Source organism: Coffea arabica, chromosome 1e, assembly GCF_036785885.1.
Source record: "Coffea arabica cultivar ET-39 chromosome 1e, Coffea Arabica ET-39 HiFi, whole genome shotgun sequence".
NCBI lineage: Eukaryota > Viridiplantae > Streptophyta > Magnoliopsida > Gentianales > Rubiaceae > Coffea > Coffea arabica.
The window spans coordinates 37,679,021-37,702,115 of NC_092311.1; the positions used below are offsets into that span (position 1 = coordinate 37,679,021).

General features: G+C 34.8%; 1 protein-coding gene across 1 annotated transcript; it reads right to left on the reverse strand.

Moving 5' to 3' along the window:
• Positions 1-21,940: 21,940 nt before the first annotated feature.
• LOC113693850 (protein FAR1-RELATED SEQUENCE 5-like) lies at positions 21,941-22,384 on the reverse strand. Its single transcript, XM_027212595.1, has one exon. It carries the CDS (start codon positions 22,382-22,384, stop codon positions 21,941-21,943), a length of 444 nt encoding a protein of 147 aa, XP_027068396.1.
• Positions 22,385-23,095: the final 711 nt, after the last annotated feature.

Consider the following 23,095-nt stretch of genomic DNA (forward strand, 5'->3'; position numbering starts at 1 on the left):
GTTTAGTGAACTAGTGAAACAAACACGAGAGGAATCGAGCATCAACATGGGCCACACGTTTGAAGCTTCTCAAGGAAGCTGAAAATTGATCAAATTTCCCTCTCTCTTCCCTCTCATGTCAGCCGGCCAAGGAGAGCAACAAGAACACCAAGTTCTTTCAAAACTCTCTTCACCAAAATCATCATCAAACTTCACTCAAATCCTACCAAATTTTCACAGCACTTAGCTCTACACTAGAGGATCATCTTGAGCTATAAAAAAAAAGGGAAGCTTTCACGATTTCTTGGCAAAATGGGAAACCGAAATTTCTGGTTTTTGCACTCCAAAGAGGTAAGTGATGATCAACTCATAGAATCTTGTCTTTTGGAAGTCATATAGCATGATTAAGCTCTAACATGTCTTTGGTTAGCTTGTTTATGGTGTAAAATGACATGGGTGGGCTCTATGAACTCCCACCTTTGTCTTGGGGACTGATCTCATGCTTGATGATGGATCTAATGTTGATTTAGTGCTCAAAATGGTAGATTAATGTTGCATAACTAGAGGAAACTTCAAGGGGTGCATGGAGTAAAAAGTTTCGATTCTGCCCCTACTTTGAACGTACCTATTTCTGTGGAATTTTGAGGGTTTAATGGCTTGTATATGATGTTTATATATTGTATGGATAGTGTACAAAATTTCATGGAAAAATATTGAGGTTTGGTTGGTCAAAGGAATTATTTTCGTAAAGCTAGTAAACCTGGAAACTGTTCCCGTAATGCTCAAACCAATTTTCTTGTTTCATCCATAACTCTGTGCTCCAAAGTCGAAATTGAGTTCCGTCAACGGCATTTGAAACTAGACATTCCCACCTTTCTAACAGTATAAAATGCACATTCTGGTTCCATGTATGTGAGCCGAACCAACCTTTTAAAGTCGGCTGTTCTGTTTCTCTGTTTTCCTGGAACGAAATGCTGAGGCAGCAACTTGAGGCTCGAATTCGAGCTAGTTGTGTGCCGAATTTCAAAATGATTTCTTATGTGAAATTATAGATTTATGAATTTATTTTCCAACGCCATAAACCATGCTCAATTCTGAGCTAATTTGAGAGACTTATGATTAAAATACAAAACCTGCCCTGTTTTGGGAAACCCTAAAATTCTGGGCAGATTCAATATTGACTTGATGTGAACCTGTCAATTGGATTTCTTGGAGTTAAACACTTACCACATGTACCATGAATGTTCCTTAGACATTGCCTACACTAATGAACTATGTTTGGAGGATTTTCCTTGACCAAATGTTTGGAATGGAAAACCAAAAAGCTCAAGGCAGTTCTGCCTTAGGATTTTCGATAATTTGGGTGTTTGGTTGACTACCTTCCCGAAGGTATTTTTCATGAAAGTTGATAGAGGAATGCCCTTTATATAGAAGTATTATACTGCCAAATTTTGTACCAATTGAAGTCCATTTCGATACCCAACTAAGGTCCCAAAGTCGGAAACTCAAATCCAGAAATTTGTTCAGCAGTTTCAAATTTTCCCAAATTTTGAGCTGCTGTATCTCGGTGCTCGAAACTCCGTTTCTTGTTCCGCTTGTTTTGTTGTAAACTTGGATTACAATACTATTAGAGTTACAAATTTCAAAGGCTAGTTTCACTCAAGTGAATTTTGCCGAATTTTCAATGTTGGCAAAAAACCAATTTAAATCTGCCTTATGAACAAAAACAGCAACTTTGAGCTCATTTTTGAATGTTTTCCATTGGGAATCTTAGAAAAGTGTATTCTAAGAACTTTTAGTACTTTCAAAGAGGTTTCCAACGGCACCTAGTTTTCCAATTTCTGACATGTAGAATGGGAGATACGATTTTTCAAAGTATCGTAACAAACCCGAATTTTTTCCCAAATTCCAAGGGAAGGGAGTTTTCATGTACTCCTTATTCCTTCAATATTTCTTGAACGTTTTATACTTGATTTTTCAAAATGAAAACTCGATTACCGTGTACTTTAAGAAACTCCATTTAAACCTCGATTTACGAGTAATTGAGGTTCGTTTTCATGAAATTTTCTTAGATTGTACTAGTGTACAATCTTCCTTGATAATTGGGATATATGAGTGATACTTCCCTATTATTTGCTCAGGCGCACACGAGGACCCTCAAGAGAATCCCACGGTGAACGCTTGAATTTCAGTTAAGACTACTTTTACTTGGTGAGTGTCAAATGCATGTCTACTTGAACTCTATGGACTTGATTCATGCTTGGCTTACCTGATTACATGCTTAGCCTACTTGGTTTTGAAACATGGAGTCGAGTGTGTACCTTTTCGCACTCGTTCTCATTTGAAACAAATGACTCGTGCTTAACATGTTTTGCCTGGTTTACATGACCTGAAATACATGCTTAAACCTGTCAAATGCTTGAATACATGACATTGTATGCTATGGCTGCATACGTCGTTGGAGTGAATCTCCTCGACACTTACATGATACAAGGGGGACGCCCAAACTCATAGGCCGACCTTGGAACTCGAGCCGGCATGGGTTTGGTCGGGAACTTTGGTGAGCCATGAGAATTACATGATAAACTTGATCTGTTTGAGAGATCTTGCTTGGCATACTCGTGAAATATAGCTTTCTAAATGTCGTACGGGCCCGGAGCGGTGTATGGTGGACGGATGAGAAGTAAGTGGTGATATACGGTTTGGAAATATCAACCCGGTTGACGGAGAGTCATCGCGGGAAGATATACGAATGAACTGGCAAAGCAAGTGGAACTTAGCTCCTGAGAGCTACCATATCCTTGAATTGTTTCTGTTTACATTTCGTTGCCTTTATGAATTATTTGTAATTTATCACATGAACTGTTATTCGGGCTTGTTTCCTGAACAACGTGCTTGCATGTGTGTTCTTGGTCTCATGAGATTTTTGCTCACCCTGTAGATTTGTCTTCCTTAACAGGATTGGATTTGGAGAAATATTGGAGAAAACCCTCCTGATGTGCTTTTGTTTAGGATTTCTATTATATTTTGACTATGCCCTTGGTTTTGGATTGTTCTTTTGGAATTGAAATGTAACTTTTGGTGCTAGACTTGTGATTGATGTATATTTTGAATATTGATGTATTTCGAGGTCCCGATGTAATGATTGGGCGGTTTTGGATTGTTCTTTTGGAATTGAAATGTAACTTTTGGGGCTAGACTTGTGATTGATGTATATTTTGAATATTGATGTATTTCGAGGTCCCGATGTAATGATTGGGCAGATGTTGAATATTGATAAGCTTGAATACTTACGCACTGATTGTATTTATGATATTTAATCGAAACGTCTAGTATTGTATTAAGTTTGGACGGAAATTGCTTGAGTCCTGACGAGAGTTGGGCAGGCGTTCCGCAGATACCCTTTGGTTCGGCTTAGGGAGAAGTGGGGGCGTCACAAAGGAGGCCTGTGGAAGTTCACATTTCGGAGGATCTAGCCCAGGAAAAGCTGAATACTACAATGGAGAGGAAATCGTGAAGTGCCATTGCCAAGAATCCTGCAGAATAGTGTCTTCTTGGACTGCAGCAAATCCGTCAAGAAGGTTCCATGGATGTAGAAATTATGGTGTAATGAGACCAGCCAAATGCTTAAATTTTAATAATCTTAGTAATGGTTAGGGTGTATTTATTTAAGTTTTATTACTGATGATGGATAAATTTTGAATGCAGACTGCTCATTGTTGCAAATTTTTTTTATGGTACGATCTGCCCTTGCCGGAGTATACAAAGAACACGATTTCTAAATTGTTAAGGGAACTAAGGAAAGCCGAAGGAGACAACAAGGAAATGAGGATAGAAATTCAAAGATTGAGAAAAAAAGCCCAGATGTTGATGTTGGCACTGATAGGAGGTTGCATCTTATTAATGGCAGTATGGGTTCACAATGCAAGAAGAAAGCCTGTGGAACTAGGACTCAAAATGTTGCATTATAAATAGCGTAGTTGCAAGGCCAAGTTGGTATGCAATGTAATGTTCTTGTTTGTAAAGTCCTACCTTTCTTTATTCTTGTTGTTGAGATGGAGAAATTTATCAGATATGATCTACTCTGTTGGTTTGTTTCTTGATTGGAATTGGGTTCACCACCACTTGCAAACAGTCAATTCCTTTGAGTGTTCTAAAAATTTCTAAAACAAATGCTTATCTCAATAGGCACCCTTAATTTTGTTTATCAGAACGATTCAAAAGGGAATTACCATTCACATTTTCATTTTAGCTTCTTGCATTCTAGTTCACTTAATAAATAATAATGCCTTCAAGGAATACTAAAGGGTAATTGAGAAGTGAAAATATCACCTCTTATTCAAAATGAATTGTTATTGACTTTGTGTAGCCGAAATGCTACTGCAAGCATATCCTTCGGGTTCCAGGTAAGAAAAAGAAAGTATGCCGGGACCCTTTTCTCTTTATTTTGGGAGGCTAAAAATTTATATATATATATATATATTTAAAAAAAAGAAGCATCGTGATTATTGAGGTAGTCCTCCATCCTTTGAAACTAAAAGTAAACTTTCTAGACTTAGAAAATTTTGAGATCAACTAGCCCATTTTATTGAATGTCAGGTCAATTTTCTTGGAATCTCAATTAATGGCACGCCATCTTGGTTAAGGAAACTAAAACATCAAATTACCTCATTATAAGAATGAAAATGAAAGAACAGCAAAAGGTCTCTATTGTACTAGTCTTATAAAGTTGCAAAGTTCACCAGAGAAATGGCATGCTGAACTACCGAGCACTAATGCGTGCGGCCTCGTATCATTGCCATCTTTTATCATAGCCCCTTAGTTGCTGGATATTATAACATTATATTGTGTTAAAATGTTGAAAAAAATTTCGACAGAGTTTTGCCTTAAAAATGAACAATCTCACTTGCCAACCAAATAACCATTTTGATACATACACAATATATAAAAGTAAAATCATGAATATATGTGGTCAGGTACATTTCCAGCCAGTAACAAAAGCATTCGTTCACTAAAGAAGTCAATTGTAACTTAACAAAAGCTAAAACACAATTATGGGTTCAACCATGCTAACAAAAGCTATATAAAATGTGGGTTGACCCGCATGACAACAGCACCATAAATTTCAGTCATGCTCTATCATCTTATATGGGCTGACCCACAGCACAAAATTAACAAAAGCTATACAAAATTGACTTGACCCAAAGAACAACAACATCAATTTTTTAATTCAATCGTGGTCTAAGTGGAGCTTCTTCATTGCACATGCATGGCTAGTCAAGTTGTGTTATTCCTAGTTGACTAGCATCATCCGGTTCATCTAAGAGTCTATGAGCCTGCATATAATCAACAGGTACAGGTCAATGCAATGACTTAAGGAGCAAAGCAAATGTTAAGTTCATATTGATGCTAAAAAGCCTACTTTCTGCTTGGTTCTTCGTTTTTTTCCAACCGATTCAACGTACGGACCATAAGTATCCATTTTTGCCCTCCTTAATCTCCAACCTTGTGCTTGCATAGTTGGACATGTCTTTTTGTTATGCCCTAGAGCTCGACAGAAGTAGCATTTGATTTTCTTCTTCGATTCAACAACTTCAGTGGAATGTGCACTTGAAACTACAAAGCAAGAAATGAAAAAAATATTGAATTTAAGTATGTCCTCAAATTCACTGAAACATAACTTTTCGCAGATTAACCATATGCCATCAAATTTATTTACCATTTTCTTCATGAACAACAGCTTGTATGTCCACATGGCAGCCTTCAGCTGGTTGTTGTTCACCCGCTACAGGTTGTTCATCCATTGGTTGTGCTTGTTGATATGGAAAAAATTTAAAAAGTTAGACAAAACAGCAAAGGTTGTTAGCAATATTTTGGTAGAATAGCAGTGTTCAAAAATAGGTAAAAGAGGACATATACCAGCCTGGCTATAGTCTAAGTCAGTCCCTACAACATCAGAGTAGCCCTCGAGATGACTAGTTGGACATGTTCTTCGATTGTGACCATACCATACTGTTGACATTTGCTGCATTTGTTACTGCTGAGAGAAGGACCCCTTCCAGTGCCATGGCCAACTAAATGCTCAGCTGGTATAACCAATGGACATTTCCTTATCGTATCTCCCTTTTCATGACATTTTGAGCAACTTAATGTACCTCCAGCTCTTGACAGTTTAGTCACTCCATTATTACTCTTTCGAGGTTCATCTGGTTCCCTCCTCCTTGCTTTTTTTGGCCTACCAGGAAGTCTCAACTTCTTTGGTGGTAGGATCGGGATCTTACCAGATTCCCTCCAAGCATTAGGTCCCGGTAATGGAGCAATAGTTGGCCCATATGCTGCCAAATATGCCTCTCTCAAGTAGCAGCTGTGCACGTAGTCCTCTGGTTTGGCATTTATTAGTGGAATACAGCAAACTGCATGGCAACAGGGCAATCCCGTGAGCTCCCACTTTCTACACGTGCATGTGCGTCTTTCAACATCAACCACATAGGTTCCACCGTAGATATGCTGCACTTCGAATCTTTTGTCATCTGAGTGTCTAGCAATATTGACAGCAACCTCATTTTTTGCCTTTTCAAGCTTTTTTTTAATCTTTGGACATATTACATCAGTCCTCTTCTTCATTCATTCCCTTTTTATCCGCATCCTATCCATGAGGTAAATTCTAAGGGTCTCCAACATACCCAAGATTGGTTTCTCTCTAGCTTCCAAGATCACAGCATTGAAACTCTCACAAAGGTTATTCAGTAGGATATCGCACTTAGTTGTTTCTCTAAAATGTGATCTTGACCATTGTCTTGGATTTGTATTGTCCACCAGCCACTTATGAGCATTGTAGTCATACTCTTTTAAAGCATCCATCTCACTCAAATTTGCGCATGTATGATGACCTTGCACAAGCCCAAAATCTTTATTGATTCACCTGGATACGACTTCTTCATATTATTGTGTAGATGCCTTACACAATGCCGATGCTCCACACCCGGAGTGACTTCATGAATGGCAGACCCCAATCCCTGTTAAGGGTGTAACCATCAATTTTTTTTTTAAAAAATACGTATTATATTTTCATTAATTGCAACCTAGGTAATCCAAAAAACAAGAAGATTGTAATTACCTTTTGTCTATCACTGATGCAAGTCCATGTTTTTTGTTCATGAATGCACAAGTCATGTTTCAAGAACTCCATGAACCACTTCCATGAGCTCTTATTCTCAATTTCAACTACTGCATATGCAATGGGGTAGATACAGTTGTTGGCATCAATCCCAACGGCAGTCAACAATACTCCTGGATGTGGATCCCTCAAGTGGCAACCATCTAAACCAATCAATTGTCGACGACCAGCCTTGAAGCCTTTTTTCAATGCTTCAAAGTATATGTATATCCTTTGAAATCTTTCCTTACCACTTATATCATCAACCGTTGTCTCCATATGTATCGTTGAGCTAGGATTGCAATTTAACAACTCTTCGCAGTAGTCCCATAGCTTTGTGTATTATTGTTTGTAACTGCCATAGATCAAAAGCTTTGCCTTCATGAAGGTCTTACTCACTTGGTCTCTTGTGATATTCACATTTAGCTCTAAGTGCACCTTCTCCTTAAATTCTGTGACACTCACCCTCTTATTTAATCTAAGAAAATCCATATAGTGTCTACTTAGAAAACCTGAATTGGCACGCTTGTGATAAAAAGTCCTACCACAATTGCAAGATGGTCCCATGGTTCTAATAACAAAAGCGTCACTATCAATCTCTTTTGAAGCATAAATGAACCAGCCACAATTTGCACTATTGCATTTAGCCCGCATTTTAGACGTGTCATTTTTACCCCACCTAAAATGTTTATCCCATTTAACTCCATAATAATCAACAGCTTGTTTAAATATCCGTTTATCATCAAACAACAGCCCAACAAAGAATTTTGGATCGACCATATCATGCTCAAGTCTAAACCTCACGTATCTTGGCTTTCTCCTCTTTGAACTATCTTCATTCGAGGCTTCATTATTGCTATTTGACCCTTCAGAATTCATTGACTCTGATTCTTCATGCACTTGAATATTTTCTTCATGGTACAACTTGAAGTCAGTAGTTGTATCATTCCTATTTTGCTGCCTAAATGCTCCTCCAACAACAGGCTTTTTTTGTTCATTTTTTTTGCCTTCATTCTTGCTCTCATCAACAACTGTTTCTATTGTCTCTTTCACTTTTTCAAGCTCTTTATCAGTATCGACTACAGATTGTTTGAAAATCACATCATCTTCATCATTCCTAAAGTCGTAATCACTATCCACCAAGCTTTCATTTTCTGTAGAATCTGATAGTACATCTTCTTCAACCCCATAGCCATTTTCTTCCTCCATTAATTCAATTGGCACCGTGGTTTCTTCAAATGTGGTTGACTCCTCAAACGTGATGTCAACATAAAAAGTATCTTCATTTGATATACCAGCCTCTCCAATATCCACATTAGAACTACCTACTTTACTATCAATAAATCTAATATGAAATTCCTGCACCAAGTACACCTCAACCATGCCAGTTTGTTTCCCAATACATGCCATGTCTATAACACCATCCTCACTTTCTATATTCCGTAGTTTGAAACTACAAGCTCCACAAGGAACTCTATAAAGCAGTTTCACATTTTTTTCACATCCGACAAGAGTGCAAAAGCCATGGAGATGTGACATGTTAACTACATTTGCAATAACACCTTCAAATGATTCCATACTCCCCCTCACATACTTTTCTTGTGGTGGTCCAAAATATACCCCACCATAATATATTTTTAGTGTAAAGCAGTTCAGCTCATGTCTTGTGTTTTTTTTTTGCATAAAAGACAAAAAAAATTTAATTAGGCATCGACATGCTCAGTCACTATCCTGTAACCCAATTAGGTAGCATGAGAACAACAACATAGTGCATTTTTCACAGCAAAGGGACCACCGAAACTAAAATAACAAGAAAGTCCACTACACATACCCCACATCTCATATCTACCAAAATCCTATCATTTAAATTAGAAAAGGGAAAATCTACCAACTGTAGTTCAACAACCAACAATGTCTATCAGATGTGAACTTCAACTTATTATCAAAAAAATTAACTTTAAACATCGCACATGCAGGCCAAGACTTAACGGAAATCCTCGCTGCCATTCCGTCGGAATTTTCATCCTCGAGCTTTTCCTTGCTCTGCTGTGCTACCCGTGAACCAATTTCTCCATTCCGCTCTGTTTTCGTCATCTTATCTCCCTCCATTGCTGGTAATTTGAATCGGTTTCAAGCCCCTAATTTCTTCCGCTATTTGGATGCAAAATGGGTTATGTCTTGGAAAACCCCTAATTTCACAGGTTTCCCCCAATTTGGATGCAAAATGGGATCTGTCTTGCTTCCCGTAGAAATTAGGATGTGTATTTCCAAAAAAGCCCCTACCTCGCCATTGGTTTCTGTACAGATACATGTGTTTTGGGTGGTGATGCCGTATAGGTCCTCAATTGGCACAATAATTTTAGTTAAGGGACTTAATTCGTGCGATCAAATGTTGAGGGACCAAATCGGCTTTAGTAAAATAGTTTGAGGACTAAATTGGCGATTTTTCCTAAAAACTCCCCCTACATCAGCCTTTTCCCCAACCTATCCCACTTTCTTGGCAGTGCTCTTGTGGTGACCATTATTATTTTTTATTTGACCTAGTTTTTTTTTTAAAAAAATGTATATATAACACCAATAAATTCAATGTTAATTATCACATTTGATACTACCCGAAATCTAAATCATTACCCATTATTTTTTTTATAAATAATACATAACATGTGACAAATAAAAATTCAAGTAAATTAAGATAACAAAATCATACTTTTAATACAAACATAATAAATCGCCAAGAAATGGTACATTATTTTATCACAATAAAATGCCATATTGTTTATTTTAAATTTGAATATTTAGATACATATTAGTACTACACTACATTATATATAAGGCATGGGATAGGGCATGAGATTTAGCCTAACTTAAATTGATGCTAAGTCATACATAAATCTACGTAATAAGTTAATTAAACCGTTGTCCAACATCACATCAAACAATATCAAAATGTTTTGATGAATACATAATAAAAAAATACAACAAGCTAAAAGTTGACCATTGAGAAAATAGGAAGGGGAAAAATCCACTTTTCGTCCCCAAACTTGAGTTAGGGACACATTTCATTCCCAAACTTTTAGACGCACCATATTTAGTATATAAATTAATTATTTTTTGCCACATTTAGTCCAAAAACGGTAAATTGGTTAATTTGGATGGAGAAAATCACATGTTTGGCACGTGGCCGTTAACTACAAATAATTTCTCAGTCAAATCAACGGCCACGTCGGCCTTCTCCATCCAAATTGAATATTTTATCATTTTTGGACTAAATGTGGCCCAAAATAATTAATTTATGTATTAAATGTTATGCGTCTAAAAGTTTGGGGACGAAATGTGTCCCTAACGAAAAGTGAATTTTTCCCAAATAGGAAGACTAGGGGTAATTTGAAAAGAAAAATATGCATATCGGCTTGTCAAAATTAAAAGTACAAAAATAATTCATTTGAGAGGGCACAATGTATATTTTTTAAGTTTAGGGTGGCAAAGGGTTACCCCCCTATAGGTTAGGTTTTGGGGGGCAGGGGGAGGGGGGAGGAGAGGACAAAGTATTATTAACCCAAGTTAAATATTGTAACATAAACCAACTTTGAACATTTATGCATTTTTTCCATTTTGTAATAGTTCGCCACCAATTGGTTGGGCTTAAGGTCCATAGGAGTCTCGTTTAGTTATCAATTGGCTGGACGTGGGTTTCTTGTGGGTCCCCCTTAAATTACTTTAAGGTCTTTCAGTCGTTACTCCTGAGTGTTTCTAATCTAATTGGGTGTGTGAGTTTTTGCCTATTGGCAAAAAAAAAAAAAACAGTTTGCCACCAATTGCGGTTGCAAATAGGAAATTGAGGGCCCAGCTTCCACAAACCTAAATAAAATGCCTTTTCCCCATTTTTTTGGCAAACCGTGAGGTGGGATGCCAACAAAAAATTTTATTAAAGAAAATAAATCATTACAAGGATAGTATTGTGTACCTAACCTACAGATAAAGTGCTGCACGTTGGGTATGATGACTCATTATATTGAAGCCTCAGAGAGATCTTGGCCCTTGTTTTTTTTTTGTGCCAGAGAGACTTTGACTTGACTTAGAATAATTCACTTTTGCTCCGTTACGTTGACAAGTAAACAATGTATCTGGATAGCAAAATAATGACGAAAAATTATTTGCTTAAATCATAAACATATTTTTTAATTTTTAATTATTTTTTATCTCATATACATCATATCATAAAAGTATTATAGTAATTATTTTAAATAATATTTCAAATAATCTCCTGTCGAAACACTCTTAGTGGAAAAAAAATGGAAAGCAATTGTGAACCTAAGTCTTGCTTCTCATTTATGATTTGAGGTCACGATGTAATAGGTGCATGCATTTGAGTGGAATGCACATTGAAATTTGATTTGGATAAGAATTTATTCATTTCAAGCTTGATTAGTGACAAATAAAAACTCATATGGCTTTTAATCACTCTTGGTTTGATTTCAATAAGTATATTTAATGTGCAAATGAAAGAGCAACAAAGAAGAATAAGAAAAAATCATCTTGTTCCATTCACCTTTTCAGGTTCATAATTGTTTCATGATTCGTGTTTCAGATTTACAGTGAAATTATTTGAAACAACCTAGGAGAGAAATCACATAAACATAAAATTGACAAGTTAAAGAGATACATGGGATTGAGGGAGAAGAAGGTTCTTTTTGGTCATTTTTGGTTTCTTGGCTTGTGTGTGAATTACGTTGTTTAGAGCCGGATATTGGTCCAAGAGGCAAAATTCACCCTTTCTGAGCACATATGTTGGGATTTAACTCTTATTGCTATTGTTGACGCACTCATGTAGCAATATTCTTCTTGTAACAATGTACTAAAACTAGTAAAGACCAAAAATAAGACAAAGGAAAAATAAACATGAAAGTTGTTTTGATCATTCTATATTTCTACTTTTGTATTATGCTCTAATAAAAGAATAATTCATCAAAATCTGGTGGGTAAAAAACAAAAAAACCCCTATGGTAAGCCTAATACACAGAAAAGTCCCCTATGGTTTCAAAATATACAACACGATACCTCATGTTTTGAACTAAATGGTAAAGGTGACGGAATCCGGTAAACTTAACGGAAATGATTTATTGGAACCTAAAAAAAAATTTTATACCTAATTTTTATCAAATATACCTATTCTACCCCTTAACCCTCAATTATCTCTATTTAGAGAATAAACAAATGATTTTTTGAGCTATCTTTTGCTTAATTATATCAGGGCATTTTGGTCATTTCGTCTATTTCCGTTAAGTTTAACGGATTCCGTCACCTTTACGATTTAGTTCAAAGCATGAGGGGTCGTGTTGTATATTTTGAAACCATGGGAGGCTTTTCTGTATATTAGGTTTACCACATGGGGTTTTTTTATTTTTTACCCAAATCTGGTCTTGTAAACACACACTTCAAGCCTCTTGCCTAAAAAATAAAAAAAAAAAACACCGAGGAATTATTCAGAATTTTTTCAATGCGAATGTCATGTTTACGAGAGAATTACGATTTGGACATCCGATTTTCGGGGGATAGGCAAATCTAGCCCCAGATAGTTTGGTAAAAAGAAAAAAAAAATTCCTTTTCTTAAGTAAAACATAAAATTATTGTTTAAATACAGCTTTTAAGGCATCATTGTAATTTTATTACAATGCACGAAGGAATTTCTATTTCAAGTTTAAGATGGAAAAGAACTGAATGAAAAAATCAAGTTTGACCGAAATAGATGTCAGCCTACAAGCTCAAAAATAAATAAATAAAGGATCAGTGTCTATGAATGAAAATACTTGACTTTTGGGAGCACATATTATGCTGATACATATTTTCAAGTGTAAATATGTCATAACAACTTGCATATAAAGATGATTAAGCATAAAAAACTTCATATTCTTTTATGTTTTTCCTCTGTCCCTGCAATTCATAGAAACATTCATACACTAACAAGAAGTTATTTAACCTTATTTTCAGCTTAAGTTTTTCTTTCTTCAAATTCTTTATGTTCGTTTAATGGATACGTTTTCATTATAAAACCTTTTAATGAATAGGGACCAAGTAATTTTTTGTTGTTGTTTTATAGTTTAAGAAGTGATTTAGTTGCAAATTAGCATTTAGGATGCAAAGGTGCACAGCTTAATATATATTCCAGTCTAATCATACCAATGACTAATGGGACGCCGTAAAGACAACGGACCAAGACCTCAAATTTTCCAGCAAAGACAAAGGATCAAGGCCCTAAAGACGTCAAAGTTTTTCAGCAAAGACAAAGGACCAAGACCAACAAGACCCAAATTTAACGCCAATATAATATTTTTTTCATTATTATGCTAAAAATATTGATTTTTTAGATTAATTATCCTTGGTGTTGTTACAAACTAGAGTTGACTAAAGGTTTTAGTAATAAATATACATGTTGGAAAAAGAACGATGTAGTGTTAAAGTGCAAAACACGTTTTATCTTATGAAATTAACTATAGTTAACCCTTGGGAGTATAAATGTTAATTTGATATTTCTATTATACCCCTAGAGTTGGCTAAAAATTTTGAAGGCAAAATGAGTAAAGAAAAACAATATTAGGGGACAAACTGTAAAATTAACTGGGAGATTTTGTAATTAATTCTAATTTTAATTAACATTCCTAGAGATATTTAAACCTGTCCATGAAGTTGATTGTGGGAAAAAAATTTAAGAGTAGGCGTTGGATTGATAAATTCTAAAAGGAAGGTAATACGGCACGTGATAAGTGACTAATTTACGTAATAATTGTATGATATTTTATATTATTTTTAGTCACTTTGGTTATATTATTGGAAGAAAATGAATCATTTTGGCTATAATTGCTAAAAAATGCTTTTAAGTGGTTAAATGAGGTTTTTATCACTTTTTACTTGAATTTTGTGCATTTTGACAGTTTTGACACATTTTCGTATTTCGGTTATAACTTGAGATACAGTGATCGCATTGAGATGATTCTTAAACCAATTTGAAGATAAGAAATAGATCTATAACTTTGGTGAAAACATCTGAATCCAGTTTGAAGGTTTTCCAAGTCAAAAAGCTGAATTACAGTAGCTAATTTCTATTAGTCGAAGCTAAAACAGGGCAATGAATAGTCAAAGGTATTTCGGTCATTTTTCAGCCTACACAGATCCAAATGATGTGATTCTTGATGCATTGGAAAGCTAACTCAAAGGGCTACAACTTTTATGTTTTGGTCAAGAGTTAGATCAGCTTCTATCATCAAGAAAAGTTCAGTTGAAGTTGAGGCAAAATCGGAGCAGCAGTGAAGTTTAAACCGAAAGTGCACAAAAAGTCACTGTAGCAATCCAGCCGGAACTTGGTCAGATTTCTGGCCGGATTGTGGTCAGAGAAGGCTGCTCTTTACCTGAAAAACTCAATTTCACCTCCATTAAATCACATGTAATGCTAGACATGTGAGAAACATTACCAGCTGTAAAAGGAAGGTGTAAGCCACATTTCTTGACCACCTTTCATCTTTATACAACCAAAACTTGCAAGATTGAAGGGGAAATAAAGAGAGACATACGGGAGGAGAGCTTGGAAAGTGCAGAAATACTATCAAAATATAGATCTTACATTTTCTTAGTATTAGGTTAGTTTAGTATAAAGTAGTATAGTTCATCTACTCTTGTATATTAGCTAGATTAGGATGAAGATTGGGATGAAGAAGGAGGAGTTGAAACTCATGTGACAAGGGTTATCTCTTCTCCAATTCTTTATCTTTTGTATTGGATTTTTAAGTATAGTTAATATGCAAGTTCTGGATTTTATGTTATTTATGTGTTTCTAAAGTTTATGCCTTGGGTTTGGTTAAACTTTCTATGATTGTTAGTGTTTATTATTTGGCTATTTGATTGCTATTATTTGAGCAAGTTATTTAGCACTTTAGCTCTTTAAATCATGATTAATATAGTACCATTGATTGTGATTATCTAAGATGTTGTTTCTGCAATGAAAATTGAGATTTAACACTGGTTCAAGAAGTGCTAAACATAGGGAGTACACTCACGAGTGTAGAGGTCTACCTATGTGGTTTTAGTGATTAAGTTCATGTAATTTTATTGAAGAAATGAACTTGTAGCTAATTTCATAACCATGAGAACAGGTATGGATTAGTTATAAGTATAATTGATTCACTACGAAAGTAGGATTCTTATGCATAAGGAAATTACACCATAGCTAGCCTAGATAGTAGTATTCAATGATCCAAATATAGCACTTGCATGAGTAGTTAGGGATACCATAGCCTAAGGAGCTTTCATTTGTTATTTTCTTACATAAGTTTAGCAGGTTTTATTTCTTATAATTCATTGATTGTCTAAATAATAGAGAAGTTTGAGTAGCGTCGGTAATTGTTCAATCTTTCTCGTGGGATCGACCCAATACACGCTCTAAACTACTAATTTGACCTGTATACTTGCAGTCAAACGGGTGTAAATCGGATTTTAACTTGTACGTATAGCAAAAACCCGTCACACGTAAATTTTCAGTGAAGGAAAATTCCAAAGAGTAAAATGCTTTCTGTCACAGAACCTCACTTAAGAATCCGGGACTCAACTAATGTACCTATAAAATATGGCTAATATCGATCACAAATTAATTTTGTAGAAGAATGTTTCATTAAATTCTGATGCAACTCCATTTGATGATTAAAATTTAAATATTGTAACATAAACCAACTTTCAATAGTTATGCATTTTTTTTATTGTAACTATAATTCAAATTTCAAACTTCCAGAATTTATACATGAATAAATTAATTACACAAGTTGGTTGAGAAAGGAAATTTTTTGAGTTGCCATATAAACGATAGACTCGCCATCAATACTTGAGAAACGAAGCTTTTCTCTTGATTTCTCAAAACAAAGTGTAAACTCGTACTTCATAGATGTTAAAACTTAAAATAGGTATTTGAAGCATAGTTAATAAACTCGAGTCAGCCCAATTGTCGAACTGGTCATCTCGTGAATAAGTCATTGGGTTGGATCTCTAATTGGAATGTTTAAGCACAGAACCCTTTAACTAGTCAATGACTCGATAGTTTAACAAGATTAGACCAAAATCCAAACGATTTTGTCGACGAATCGGGTTTTAAGGAAAAGATGTTAGTAAGCTCGTACCAAAATTTGAACTTAGGACTTTAAGCATATATCTATAGCATACTCACAACTGTACTACTTGCCATATGTAAGTTGAATAACATATTTTATACTATATGAACGTTTTGTCAATTCTATCTTTATTCTTTTTTTTTATTTCTCCAAAACAAATTTATTTGAAATTTTTTAATAAAAACTTATGACCCTTCAAACTTTACAAGTTATAAAATGGATTTCAAAAATATTATATTACATAATCCATTTTCAAGGCAAATATTGTTTTTAATAATTTTTGCCCTTAAAATTCGTAAATAAGCTAGATAATTACACTAAATATAGATAAAATTTTACACTTAAAATTTGGTGGATTACTTACGAAATTTATGTTTTGTTGATTCTTATATGAATTAATTATTCTATAGTGGATTAAATTAAATGAGCATTTTTTATGGCATTTTTTATTATAGTTTATAACATATATCATATATAAAAAAATATGAGATATAATATTTAAATATATTTAATGATCCACTGGTTCAATTACTCATCCATTGGTTGAACTAATGACCGGTTGACCCATCTCATTCGTCAGTTTCCTTTCTATGCCGGGATTAATAGCTATGATTTGAAGAGTTATTTTATTTTTTAGAATGTGGGTAATAATAATTACAAGTATCAGAGTTGGGATGGCCCAATATTTGACTTCAAACGAGCCATAGCATCTAGAGAGCTATCGCTAAATCTGGAAACAGTTCTGAAGCGTCCACTTGCACAGATTTGTGTAGTTTTTCCAAACTACTCAACAATCCCCCGTAAATTTGCAAAACATGTGTATCTTAAACCATGAACTCTTCAATAGCTCAACTTGAATGGATGAATCGTAAGCATAATCAGAAGTATCTCTTGATAATTTCAAAAAAAAAAAAGTATCCCTCAATTTAAACTTCTAACGGGTGTAGGTGATTTAAATTATTAATGTAGTTGTTAGTGCTCTTAAATTAGGGGAATTCTATAGTATCTTTACAGCACTGTTCCGATGATTAAATTTATCATTGGATATAGAATATAAATTATCAACCTTTAAATTATTTTAAGAGTTTAAATTTTTAAATGATATGATAAAATATGAGTGGATTAAAATTATACTTACCTGACCTAAAAAGGGCTGTGGCATTTTCCCTTAAGTTAAACTATAACTCTTAATGTCAAAGACGAAAACACAATACAATTAATGATATCTTCTTTTCTCGAGGTTAATATTAGCTTTGCAGCTATTTTACCCACGTACTAATCCTAATTTCACAGTCATCTACAAAAGTATGCTCAAACTCTTGTTCAAGTGGCATCACTTCAATACTTGTATAGGTGAGATTGTACTTGTAAGATTTCTCTGTTTATATCCTACGATAATAACAGCAGTGCCACTCATGGGAGCACTTCTAATATTGTGGTTGGCAACTATGATCTATTGTGAACTAAAATGCTGTACCAATTTTCACTCAAAAAGGCAGTATTTAAGTTCCCAAACAGCAATGGGATGCTATCTCCTAACTCTGGGCTATGAGAGGTAAAAACTTCTGCCTTCTAAAGACAGAATCATCATCAAGCTTGGTTGAGAATGGGATACGGGGCAAGAGCGGTCGGCTCCTGAACGGTCTCCTCACAAGGCCCAAATGTGAGGCGAGAAATATTCCACGTCAGGAAGCCTTCAGTTGAGGAGAAACGGAAAAAACAAAAAGAAAAAGAGTTGACGGACCGTTTCATGAAGCGCTGGTCCGTTACCGCCCAAATGAATCCTCAAAACGAAAAGTTAAGTCACACTCCCTCCAAAATAATTGCCCATATTGATTAATGCAAAATTCTACAAAACAGAACAAGAAAGAAAAGCAAAAGGAAAACAACATTGCAGAATTATACAAGGAATAGCAAGAAGTAGTAGAAATAGAGTGGTTGCAAAGGAAAATCACGGCGAGGAGAAGCAATAAGTAGTGGCAGAAGGAGAGAGTTTAGGATTGGCACTCAAATATCAAAAGACTTGAGAAGGTGAACGGGAATTGTGGAGTACAAGGTTGGGAGATCCGAAGAAGAGATAAAGCAGAAGAAACACAGGTAAGAAAACATCAATGGTATCAGATAAATTGTGGATCAATTTGACTTGTAGTTATCTTTTGCTGTATACATCGTTGTGAACAAATGGGCTGATTATACTTATTGTAGTTTTGATTGAAGTAATTGTTTCATACAATGGAAAATAGCTAATACACTGGAACCTTCGGTTGCACATAATAGATATTATAATTACCAACACGGGGAAAGAAAGGTATTGAAAATTTTGCACACCAAGTGCTTGCAAAATTGCGTGCATGGGTTAGGGATTGTTATGGTTATTGTGCATGAAGTTGGTATAGGTTTTATTACATAACAGTGGCTGAGTGGAGATTAAATAAGATATGGATTTCTAAGATGGTACATACTGTTGAGGGAGACATACAAAGTGAAGTGATTGGGAGTGCAACCACCTTTCGAAGGCAAATGTCACAACCTGTCGAAGAAAGTCAATCTACGGTGCAACCATCTTTGATTGGGAGTGCATCGATGTCACAGCTGCATGACCCAGAAACACCACATAGATTGCGGTCATATGGTCGAAAGAGGAAAGGTTGGTACTGCTGTATTATTCATAATGTTGTAATTCAAGTAACATGACTGTAAAAGGTAGACACATACGTTAACTGCGTTTATACCATAATGATGATACCTATATAGAATATAATTTCATTTCTTAGTCATGATAAAAAACTTGTAGGGAGGGATGTCATAACACACCAATTTGTTTGCTGCATAAAGTACAAACTAGACAAACTTCATTTAAATCGATAATAATCACATGTGATTTCATTTAAGACTGTTTGAATAATAGCAGTTACAGTGTGTATGAAGATAGTTACAAATTAGTGCTCGTTTTTTTACAGTGTGTTTGAAGAGTGTTACATGATAGTTATTGGGAAGTTACAGTGTGTTTGAAGAGTGTTACAAAATAGTTAATGGAAAGTTACAGTTTGAAAATTAATACAAAACTGTTTAAAGACTGTTAGTTGCAGTGTGTTTGAAATTATGTTACAAAATAGTTATTGAAAAGTTACACTGTATTTGAAGAGTGTTACAAAACTGTTTGAAGACTGTTAGTTATAGTGTGTTTGAAGAGTATTACAAAATAGTTATTGGAAAGTTACGATGTGTTTGAAGAGTGTTACAAAATAGTTATTGTAGTGTACAGTGTTTGAAAATTAATACAAAACTATTATTATAACTTTAGTTACAGTGTGTTTAAAGAGTGTTACAAAATAGTTATTGGTAAGTTACAATGTATTTGAAGACTATTACAAAATAGTTAATGGAATGTTAGTGTGTTCGAAAATTAATACAGTGGTATTTGAAGACTATTAGTTACAATGTGTTTGAAAACTATTACAAATTGATTTACAATTTATTACACAACGATAGATATGAAATCATATGAAATGCATGTTCTTCGCTTTTTAGGAGGCCTTGACATTGAGATAAAGTAAGTCTACACGTGCAACAAATAAGAGCACCGTTCTGCGATCAGCCGAGTACATTCTACCAGCACATGTGACAGTAAGCCTGTATGATAAAAATGTAGCTGCATACGAGATTGTAACATCGGAGCCTTGTAACATAATCACCTTGCTACTTCCAAATATTATGTTTATTAAGCTTAACGAGATTGTATGGTTACCTTAATACACGAACTTCATATTTCATAGTGGAACAACAACAACTCACTATGATGGTCAATACCAAAGTGCATATCTAGTTACAATTCGTGCGTTCTTACTTACAGCTTTGTTCGTTCTTAGTTACAACAATGAAAATTAATTAAGTGTTTGAGACAACCCTAACTGCAAATTACTAGAGCATTTAATAAAGCGTCTAAGAAATTTAATGTGTCGGGGGGGGGAAGGGAATTATTATTTGTGCTAAGAGCAATTGCACAAACAAGAGAAGAGGAAAGGTTCATCGGACGTTAACTAATTATAGTATCACTCGTTGTAACATCGTGGAATATCATTAGTTGTAAAATTACTAGTTGTAATATCACTAGTTTTAATTAGAGAAGACAAAAAGCTGCTGATTTCTAATTCATTAGTTGTAATGAATTGTAACATACACCTAACTCGTTGTAACTCAATCTATACATCTCGTTATGATTATTTGTTGTATTTTAAATATTAGTTACCCCACTTTCAAATTAGTTGTTCCAACGAAGTATCATGTTCTTTTGCGAATGGTCGTGTGGAACCAATCCAAGACGCCAATTATAACTTCATTTCCTTACTAAAGGAGTAATACCCATTGAAGTGCCTGTAATACTATCTGTAATATTCATCGTTAATACAATTATAAACCACATGTCTAAGTTTTAACATAGACGAACATAACAAGGTGCCTGTATGAGCACTCAATTGTTTGGAACAATCAATTATTTTGTATTCATAAAAATTATAAATACACATCATTCATCAACCTGCAACTGAGAGAAGTTGACGTCAACAGTTAGTCGCAATCCCTGGGTGTTATTTCTTTCCTATAATGCGTAACGATGGCAAATCAACCAATACAGTTAATGAAACATACGGTTAATGATATACGCTGTCGAAGTATCCAATTAACAAAACACCATAAATATGTGGGGTAATGATAAAAGCTTGTCACCTGGGGTGCTGGTGAAAATACATGATATGCATCATTATCACAGTGTTCTAAAATTGCCGCACGCTCCGCATACATTGTATAATATATCTATTCAACTGTCAACAACTCATTAGCAATGCCTATATTGCTCAGTTACAAAGCTAAATTGAACTATACATTATAACAAAAATGATATTTCAGACCATTAAGATATCTCTGACGGAGTTATGGTTAGAAAATATAGAAAATTTGGGGTGCATCCATTCTATAGGGATACTTCCATGAGACTCCTGATTAGCCAATCTGTGGACCTTCGGATAATACAAAACAATATGTCATTAAAGCATTATATGTTAACTACAAAATATGCATGTTTCGACAGCGTTCGGGTGCCCACCATTACAATTAAAGAAAAAATAGCTCTACGATACGAAAAAAAATCAAAATTTATCTACTAAATGTATATATACCGTTGAACTTTCCTTGATTTCGGGAGCAACAACGTTTGGAGGGTCATTCACTGACTGGGTCATTGAATATTTCTACGAGTTTTGTATGGACCAAATAATTGTATAAAACAGATAAAAAGGGCATATCATGAGGGATGTCAGCTGTAACAAAATCATCACACAATGTAACATCATCATAACTAATTGTGCTGTAACAAACATCCAAATAAAAGTTAAAGTCATGCCCATTTTATACTAACCGAAACTGAGTCAGTTGATGAACGGCATCCCATAAATATGTGTTCATAAAATGAAGCCGATGTCGGCTCCAATTCTGAAACCTGTATTATTGACACGATAATAATGTTATTTTATAGTGAATGGTATTTATGGATTAGTTAACTGTATAACGATAACATTGTTGTAGCATAAATATTTACCATCCCGTGTATATCCCACATTACTCATCCAAAATCTGTCTCATTTCCCATAAGTTCATGGCTCTATTTCAATGAAAATCCAGTATCCTCGCTTATTTCAGGTTGGAATCCTTGAACCTCATTCACTTTTCTTTGTGATGGCATCATGTGCGAACATTGAGCAATGTGCAACTCATGGTTATGTTCTAAGACAAGGTCATGCATACGGTACTTCATTGTCCCTCTAAGCAACACGATAATCATTTTAGCTCCACACCCCGTTTTCGTCAGCGCTCGTGTCCTCTTTGGCATCGCATCACCTTCGTATTTGCGCTTCACACCTTTTTTGTAGCAACTATATCTCCTAGACGTGATCACGCCATCTTTGTCTTTATTCAGATAGTCTTTGCGTACATTAAAACTCATTTTAAAGGCATATTTGTTGTAAAACTTGTACGCATCCTCTTCACTGTTGAACTCCATTCCTAACTCAGGGATCTTATCTTCTGTCAATTTGCTGCAATGCATTACTTCTGGTTCTATCAATTATGCATCAAACACCATAATTTGCAACATTTCATGAATTGTATATACATAAACGACAAGATGAATGTATATTACCATTCAGAATGTGTCATGAATTACATATTACTCATATACCAAATCCTATTATTATGCTTATCAATACGATTAATGAATCACATCACCTTACTTTTACTCTAAGACAACAGCATTATCTATGTACTAATAGAACTCCATGTACACTAAGTTATACGGATTGTAATGTATTGGTCACACGATGTAAGTCTATTTTAACTGTATGTACATCCACTCTGCTGATTATATTTAGGTTCTAAATTCTTTAGTTCACTGGACCTTATGTCATTCATTAATGACAACCGCCTAAGCTAACTGCGCATTTTCTACTATTTCTACATTTTGAGGATCAAACAAGTATTTTCTACTCATTGTAATATATTTCTTTCATCATGTAATTAACTTGCAACACCAGGTACATCCTTTTATTATTCACATATATGTCTTTTCCTCTACTTCACCTCAATCAACCCTACGCCTCTATTTTATACACATTACATGGTTAGAAGAGGGGCAAACTAAGATTGTATGATGAGCATGGACCAACTACATATTACTCATTTAATACACTATATTCAGTCACGTTACCTTGGTCTTAACCATATGCTTTATGTTTCACCGAATTCGGAGAGCGCAGTTACT